The sequence below is a fragment of the Haplochromis burtoni genome, unplaced genomic scaffold (genome assembly GCF_018398535.1).
Source record: "Haplochromis burtoni strain Fernald_Lab_line unplaced genomic scaffold, NCSU_Asbu1 Contig_159, whole genome shotgun sequence".
Lineage (NCBI taxonomy): Eukaryota > Metazoa > Chordata > Actinopteri > Cichliformes > Cichlidae > Haplochromis > Haplochromis burtoni.
In genome coordinates this window covers 239,370-248,528 of record NW_024582520.1, presented here as the reverse complement: position 1 = coordinate 248,528, position 9,159 = coordinate 239,370, and the positions used below count along the sequence as shown (strand labels likewise).

Sequence of the window (9,159 nt, the reverse complement as noted above, 5' to 3'; positions counted from 1 at the left end):
GGAGACGTTTCCTTTCCTGCAGAAACCAGAAACATGGAGGCAGGACGGGACGCTCGGCACAGAGGATCTGATTTCAGATAATAACTGTCTCAGGGCTGCACAGATAAACGTGTTAATGCGAGAGGATTTGAGTGTGAGAGGAACAGAAATGTATTTTATGAGTAAACGAGTCTGCAGCCACTCGACTTCATCACAAACACTGGAACACAGTCAGCTTTAGTCTTTAACGCACAAACAATCGTTAGAAGAAACAGAGCTTCGGTTTACTTTAACTCGACATCTTTCATAATCACCTGTGTTTGTGTAACGGAGCGTGTGCGAGAGAGAGAGACGGCCTCCGGGCGTTTTCGTGCCGCCGTCTTTCGTCTCCCGTCCGCCCCTTCGCTGCTCGCCTCTCGTCTTCCTGCTAAAAGCGTTCGGGGCTTTCTCACCAGGAGAGTCTTCACACGGTTATTTTACAAACGAGTTTTATAATTGCAGCTCTGCCCGATCATGTGACCCAGCGCTGACGGGTCACCTGACCAGCTGATAAATCTTCCTCCAGCTGTTTCTCTTCTCGGTTTTCAGCGTTTTGTTGAGCCGTCCCAACAAACTGAGCTCCTCCTGCAGGCACAGACGGCAGTAATTTACAGGAACCCAAAGCGCCCTCCTGATTTAGTCTGTTTTACATTTTACTGCTCAAGCGTCGCCCGCCTGGCTTGTCGTGCCTTAAATGCCCGTGTGGAGCATCTGAATCCTTTTTCCCATCTGTGTGTAAAATGCTTTCTGTCACCGTGGTTTCACCTGAATCTGCACGTGCTCAGTCCGTCCCAGGTAGGATAACGTCTGTCTCCCCCTCAGATGGCGAGCATCCGAGCAGAGAAAACGTTTCCTCCCTGCAAGTCGAATAGCCCAGAGGACCAGGTCAAACCCATGCTGGACTGGGCCAATGGGGGCTTCCTGCCCAAAGGAGAGGAAGGACTGAAACCCACACACAGTGCCAGTGAGCAAGGCAGCAGAGCCACACTGTCATTCACTGTTGATCCCAAACAGGCTGCAGGATGTAAGTGTGTTTGTATGTGTCCGCAGACAGTAACCCTCTGGAGCACCACGTCCTCGACGTGTCCCTGTGCGAGTACTTCCCCAGCGCAAAGCGGCCCAAACTCAGCCTGTGTAAGAGCAAGGCCGCCCCCGAGGAGCTGTGCAACAGAGGTAAAAGGTCAAAGGTTAAACTCAGTGAACCCTCACAAAGTGGAGGATGTTATTTAGAAATGTATGTCAGCAAATCTGGTGTAAGTTATGTATTTAACATTTGTATGTTTCAAGGATGTGCTCAGAGACACACTGAACCCGTTTTATCACAGTTTTTACACTACAGCATCCTTATGATGTCACAGAGAGGGAAACCCCGCCCACCTGTTCCTCAAAACTGCAGCCTTTCAAAAGCAGGAGGAGCTAAAACAACTCGTTTTAGACAGGGGCTGAACTGAGGGGCTGCCTCGAGGCCCAGTATTAAATAAAGAAGGATTATTATGATCTGAATCATGCAAAGCTACTCTGGTAGAGTTCAAGGTTAAACATAAAGAGCTGGAAATGAGCAACTCTCCCAACATCTCGGCTCATTTATGTGTAAATGTGTATTGAGAACAAAAATATCCAGTTCAGAGAATCATATTCAAACAATAAAGTGTGTGATTAGGACTAAACTACACTTAAAGCATAATGTTGGAAAAATCAAGCTTTTATGTTTTTGAGAATGAAACAATTTATTAGAGGTGATATTCTCAGCTGTTCTGTCTAACACAGATCTCATATCTATCAGTTTGTGCTTTCAGTTGAATTATTTTTGTTCTTTATGTTGGTTGAGTCGTAAAAAGTTCGCAGTTTATGTCACTTTTCCTATTTTTACATCTCCTGTGTTTTCCTGCCAGAACAAATGGTGAATGAAGTTCTGAAGAATAAAAGAAGTATCGAAGGTAAACATTCCCACCTGTGCTTGTGACTCGTGATCCTTGGCAGGTAAATCCCGCTTTGATCTTTGTGTTTTTCTGTGTGTGTCTTTGGCAGAGTTTTGTCTGTCTTGTGGGAAGACGAGTGCAACCTTCCACCCGCTGTTTGAAGGAGGCTTGTGCCCAACATGCAAGGTAGAGCGGCAGACACACGTCACATGATCCAGAGGCTACAGCGTGCGAGGACTCGTCAACGATACATATGACCCAGACGCTCGTAAAATTTAACTGCCGCAGTAGTGTCTTCATATAAATTCTAAATCTGTTTGGACTAATGAAAACCCCCTACACACACACACACACAGACACACACACACACACACACACACTCACACACACACCCTGTAATATCGCCATTGGGCTACACGTTGGCTTTAAGCCAGTATTTGACAGGAGTCGTAAAGCTGGTTGTGTCAGAGGAAGTAACGCTCCATAGGAAACAGAGTGAGAGTGGGGCGCTTTTGATGATGATGATGATGAAGGTGTTCTCAGCTAAACAGATTAAGGCGCTGAGTGACGGCGGCGTGGTGTAATTACCATACGAACATCTGAAAGTAGAATAGATACGAAGCTGAGACGCTCTGGGTTCAGTGTGAGCAGCAGCAACAACACTTGCCCCGCTCACACACTCCTCCATGGTTTCTAGCTAACGCTCACAGGCTAGTGCCTTGCCCAAGGATATTTGGCATGCAGACTGGAGCAGACGGGGAATTGAACCAGCAACCTTCTGATTAGAAAATCAAACTGCTGATAGTGATAATAACGACAGAGGCCACGCTGATAAGATTTACACCGTGTCTATTATCTGATTCTTACAAACATGCAAACTGGTACTCTTGGAGGGGACAAAAAGCTCTTTCTTCTTTTTAAATAATGAAATCAAAGAGTTGTGCTGCGTCACCCCGAGGGCGTCAGCTTCAGCGTTCGGAGCTGATGCCTCTCGGTCCTCGGTCACACATCCTCCCATCAGCTTCTGAATAGGCGCTGTCTATCTACAGCTGAGGTTATCGGAAGCCGTGGACTTTATCACTATGATACCAACGATGGAACAGAGACGAATAAGCGAAATGACGTGAAATGAGAGTGGACGCACAGCGGCCAGCGTCAATGTGAAGGAGGAATTAATTAGACGATTGCTCTGTCTCCACACGCTCCCTCGGAGTTCGTGGGACGACAGAGGCCCGTCAAAACAAAAATGCAATGGCACCGTGGAAACGCAGGCTCTAGTCACAGATTCTATCGACCGATGTTATCAAGGAAAGCGCTCAAGTAATAACCATAGAAATTTTTTAGTGTATCAGATGATCTTAAGACTGCTGGAGATGGTGCCCGTCCGTCCGTCCATCCGTCCGTCCATCCATCCATCCATCCGTCCGTCCGTCCGTCCATCCATCCGTCCTCCATCCATCCATCCATCCATCCATCATCCATCCATCCGTCCATCCCCATTCATCCATACGCCATCCTATCCGATTCTTCGTCTCCAGACCGCGTGCTTTCGTCTTAATACTGAGGTACGATTTACCACCTACGCATCGCATGCCAATTCTCTATGTAACCATCACATCCATACCATTCAACCGTCCGTGGTCCGAGATTTTCGCGACTTACGGGACAGACCTGCTAGCAGCTGGTGGCCCTGTCTCGTCTAATCTTGTTTCACTCATCCATCCTTTAGTCCATTTTCCCAATGCATCTACATCTGGTGATCCATTCCATGCAATTCTCCAATGCAGTACCATTGACTGCCGGTTCAAATTCCCACCTCGCTATCCATTCCCATCCTCCTCTCGTCCCGCTAGGTCTGCCATTGCCACAAATTCCTGCCGTTGTCCGGGCATACCATCACATCCATCTGTACCGACACTTATCCAGCCTTCTGTAATCCGGAATCCCGCCGTCCGTCCGTCGCGTGTCCGGTTACCCCACGTATCCGTACATCATCCCATCCATCATCCATCCTCCATCCTCCATCCATCCATCATCCATCCAACCAACATCCATCCATCCATCCAACCCTCCATCCATCCATCCATCCATCTCCACTATCCATCCATCCATTCATCCAACCTATCCATCCATCCATCCATCCATTCCATCCATCCATCCATCTGTCCATCCATCCATCATCCATCCATTCATTCATCCATCCATCCATCCCATCCATCCATCCATCCATCCAACCATCCATCCATCCAATCCATCCATCCATCCCATCCATCCATCCATCCATCCATCCATCCAATCTATCCATCCATCCTTCATCCATCCATAATCCTCCACATTCTCATCCATCCATCCCATACGGTTCCATCTCCATCCATCATGTCCTCCAGTCGCGCGACACCATCCGTCACGCCACCAGATCACGTCCCCAAACTCTCATCGCAACTGCCTCGTCAATCACATTCCACTGCCATTCTTGTCACAATCCACTCATCGAAATCAAGACAATACACACTCCTATCCGTCCACATCTCATCACATCTCCAATCACCAAACACATCCGCTGCACTCCTTCCACCCACTCCCACCATTTACTAAACCTCACATAGCTACTCCCGTTCTTACAGCGATACCTAATACCCAATTGCTGTGGTTAACGCAACTTATCTCGAAAGATACACATTGTGTGTGGTGGCTTAAGCAGCTATCTGCGACTCAAATCTAAAGTTGTCCATTCCGTTCAATTTTTTTTGCCACTCATTCAATATATATAATACTTCTGAGAGTCAAATGTTACAATAAAAATATGACCATCATACTGTAATAAATAGGTCTTAAAACCTGCGATTGAAACCATCGACTGTTTCCGTGGTCATAAATTAAGGGAAAAATATAGAGAAGCAGAGAATTTTTCCATTGTTTTCCATACAAGCAGACTTGTTATTGCAGTTGGAGGAGTTGCCCCCTGCAGGCTGCTAGTGCATGAAGTCCACAATGTTTCTAACTTTGGTTTTGACTTTGGTGTGTCAGCCTGGATTATTAGGTGGCCAAACTAAACATTTTAAGACCTCACATTGAACTTTGGAAGGGACAATGCTCTGCTCTTTTATATAACTCGATTATGTCATTGACAAGGAGGGCAATTAAGAAATTAAAAGTATAACCTGCTTTTTCTGCACCAGTTTAAATATTTGCTTATGCCTCTGTAATTACCTTTTAGTAGATGAACGAGTAGAGGACAGCTTTATCTTCTTGTTCACTGTTTACTGACCTCACATACTGAGACCTTTGTCGTCTTTACGCAAGCACAACGTAAAGGTAAATGAATGCAGAGGAAATCTGTTAATGAGACTGTCTGTGTGCTAACGTGTGAGGACAGGTTAGTGCACTAATAGGGAATTTAAAGCAAACACTGTAATCATAGACTCAGAGGTGAAGTGGACTTATCCCACCAAACATATGGGTCAGGTCAAAGACTTTATGTGTATGTGTGTGTGTTTGTGCTTAAGAGGGAATTTAGGGCTAATAAGCTTGTGGTTTGGTATCTAAGGTGAATCACTTTGATAATTAATTGCAAGGCTTAAGTGTTTTCGTGCTTATGTTGATTACATTATGCAGCTCCTAGTTGCCTTGTGCAAGATTGGCAGGATGTTAAGGCACTACTTACGATTATCTCATCACACCCATGTGTGTCCTGTTGTCATGGAAGAACACAGAAGGCTTTGTTTTGGCAGGACCGGCGGTCCTTATAAGCTGAGTCTATGGTAGAACAGGTGACCTATTTACACATATGTGGCCGGAGCTGCTAAAATCAGACGTGATAAGAGTATTTGTGTTATTTGCAGAATGCAAAACAAGCCCAAATAATGTTGGGAGCTCGGATAGCTGTGCGGAAGAGACTAAGCAGACTGTATGACACACGTTTACTCCTTTGTGTTATTTGCCTCATTGATTTTTCGACGTGTCCAGTGAAATACCTTTATTACAGTGGTTAGTTGACCTGAGCGACTGGGGTCGCCATGTTACGATGGTCTCTTTGGATTTCCCGGACAATACTCCCCTAGAGTGGCAGATATACCATTTTAGGGTACTGCTTTTACCAACCCCATACCTACGTATCCTCGAGGATCTCTACGGTCCGTCCACACATGTTACGACCACACTTCATCTCCAGCGCTATCAACGATGGATAGAGTATCGATCTCACCTGGACGACCAACTGCTCCAAGCTGGTCAAGAAGGCTCACCAGCGCCTCTTCTTCCTGAGGACTCTGAGGAAGAACCACCTGTCCTCAGACATCCTGGTGAACTTCTATCGCTGCACCATCGAGAGCATCCTGACCAACTGTATAACAGTCTGGTACGGGAACTGCTCTGCCTCAGACCGGAAGGCGTTGCAGAGGGTCGTGAAAACTGCCCAGCGCATCGCCGGAGCACCACTTCCTGCCATAAAAGACATCTACAGGAAGCGGTGTCTGAAAAGGGCTGGGAAAATCATCAAAGTCACCCAGCACATGGACTCTTCACCCTCCTGCCCTCTGGGAGGCGCTACAGCCTCCGGACTAAGACCACCAGGTACCAGAACAGCTTCTTCCTCACAGCTGTCAGACTCCTGAACTCTGACCCACATTAAACTCATGGACTGAACATACAAACTCCCACCTACAACTGAACACACACACAATGGACAAAAACAAACAAATGCACAACTGTACCCTCATACACACAAAAATAACATGGCTGAACCACCACTCACAACCACCAGCACTTTATATAACCACTGTAGAAAGTAGCCACATATCTCACTGATCTCAACTGCACTACTGTAAATGCTGCATAAACAATCATTCTGTACAATAATTATTATAATTCTACAACTGTTTATAACTTGCATAGTTCATATTTCATATTTCTGTATAGTTTCATATTTATATCCTGTTCATAGCCTGCGCATAGCTTGTATACCCACTACAGCCTGTACATACTTATAATTATAGCAGATTCATAACATACCTATAACAGACCCATTTCTGTAATATATCCATATCATGGCTAAAGCACTTCTGGATGGATGCAAACTGCATTTCGTTGTCTTGTATTTGTGACATGTGCAATGACAATAAAGTTGAATTCTATTCTATTCTATTCTATTCTATTCTATTGTTGTTTCAACCTTGATTTGTGGATCTGACACTCACTAGTCCTTGGCCTGAATCCTTCGGATTAGTGTACAGTCTCACAGCTGGAGTTGGGGTGAACTAGGGAACCCGGGTGCTTGTAGTGGTCCTCACTGTCTGCAGTGTTGCCTTATTGTAGTGCAAGCCCCTCAGTTTCATCCAACTACACTCTCCTGGTCTGAATGACATTCCAGTGTCATTGCTGTAGATCCTAGTGGTGTGGATCAGTGAATAAATGTTTCATTCACTGCTGGCCTTCAGATTATTGTCATCCATGTAGAGGAGTTGGCAGTCTTGTCAATGATCTCACTGAAGGGCTCAAGCCTTTGCAGAAGGGCAGTGGGGACAGAGAATCTCTTTGTCAGAGCACCAACCTTTGACATGTATGTAGCATGTCAGAGAGTTTATAGTTATTAGCTCGTGACTCATTTGATATGATTTGAAAAACAGCAAACGGTGTAAAACTCTGCACACATCAGCACAAACACACACCAACTAGTCAGTAAAGTACCAGTGACTCATTACAAAGTTGATATAAAGTGGGAAACGAGATGTAGGATACGCAGGTCGTGTGTTCCTAGCAAGAGCATATCAGCGACACTGCTGAGCACCTGCAGTACCGTAACTGAGGGAAGCTCTCTAGCGCACTCAAAGAGCTCTAGTGAAATACAAAAGGATTTCTAGAGGTTGCGAGAACTAATCTGGGATGATGTGGTGGCTTCAGCTGAATAAAACTTGAGCTGAATTTGGGTCATGCACAGTGACGAAGTTATCCCAAACACACTTGCGAGAATCAAACAAGCTGAGTACGCGCTAGAGAATAAGCTATGTTGAACTCTGAAAGTGGTTCCCTTTAGTTGGTAAGTGTCTAAGCCTGAGCCTTCAGAAGGCAAAACACTCTGGACATATCAAACGCCGTTTCGCGTAGTTCCATGGACCTTACATGCTAGGGAAATGTTTCTTTTCCCTCCAATAGATCTCATTGAAACGTACAGAGAGGAAACAACGATATACGGACTTTTGTAGGGTGCGTAATGAGGGAGCGACTATATTGTTAATTGTAGTAGAACTCACAGTAATTACTTCCTATGTACATATACATGGTTCAGTTCCATGGTAGCAACAACCTACACAGCGAGTGTATGTGACAAACCAAATAAAGAGATCAAAAGAGAACAGCAAATTGCATTTTTTTGTCCGCATATATAATTTTATGAAAGTTATTTGATTGTAGATACCTGTTGTGCTATCTCGGAAAATAAATTAGCCGCCCTATACACTCTGTCAACATACGCCATTTTTCCAGACATGTGGTTTGTGCCAGGTTTTGTTTTTCGGCTCTCTTATGATGGGTGTGTCAGGCTCGACAAAGTACCGAGTGCAGGTTCTCGCTTAACTCGCGGTTGTGTGGGTTTCAAGTAATGTGTTATTTATGGCGGAACTATGCGGTCGAGGCCGTGCATCTCTGTAAAATAAATTTCACCCTACAGTAAATCCAGCATTATGGGTTTTTCAGCGAGTGACAGTCATTTCTCATTACTTGCTGTTGTTATGGTAACATCGGCGAGATGTGGTGTTATTTCAGGCATGAACACCACAAGAGAGCAACCTGCCTCCTTTCTGAACAGAAGGACAGGCTGAAATCAGCAAACCGTCACGCATCAGTGGAAATCATTTTAATGGGGCTAACTGCTGGTTACCTAAGTTTACCTGTTTACCTGTCCTGTGTCATTCTTTCCTTCTGTTCCACTTCATGAAAGCCCAGAACTCTGCCTCTCCTGGGATAACGCTTCACAGAAAACTGCTCACACAAATACAGAAAGTGATTTTATTAAACACATTACACCTCGACTGGTTGTCCCATGATGTACTGTGGTAACACTGAAAATTATAGCATATATGCTCTTCACTTTGCATTCAGTTAGTCCCTGCAGTCTTAATCAAAATGCTACAAACCTGTGCTATTGGCAAGTGTTCTTATACGTTATGTCATGAATAGCTGAGTGCGGCAGGCAGGATGGGACCCAAATGCAGACTCGCAGACACTT

General features: G+C 45.1%; 1 protein-coding gene across 5 annotated transcripts in view; it reads left to right on the top strand.

Moving 5' to 3' along the window:
* dnmt3bb.1 (DNA (cytosine-5-)-methyltransferase 3 beta, duplicate b.1) overlaps window positions 1–9,159 on the top strand; it is a 53,084-nt gene that overhangs the window by 26,439 nt on the left and 17,486 nt on the right. For all 5 annotated transcript variants that reach the window (XM_042225064.1, XM_042225062.1, XM_005933197.2 and 2 more), the window contains 4 exons: window positions 841–982; window positions 1,069–1,191; window positions 1,911–1,955; window positions 2,047–2,123. In XM_042225064.1, the coding sequence (XP_042080998.1) occupies window positions 841–982; window positions 1,069–1,191; window positions 1,911–1,955; window positions 2,047–2,123 (387 nt within the window). The remainder of the gene's footprint in view (window positions 1–840; window positions 983–1,068; window positions 1,192–1,910; window positions 1,956–2,046; window positions 2,124–9,159) is intronic.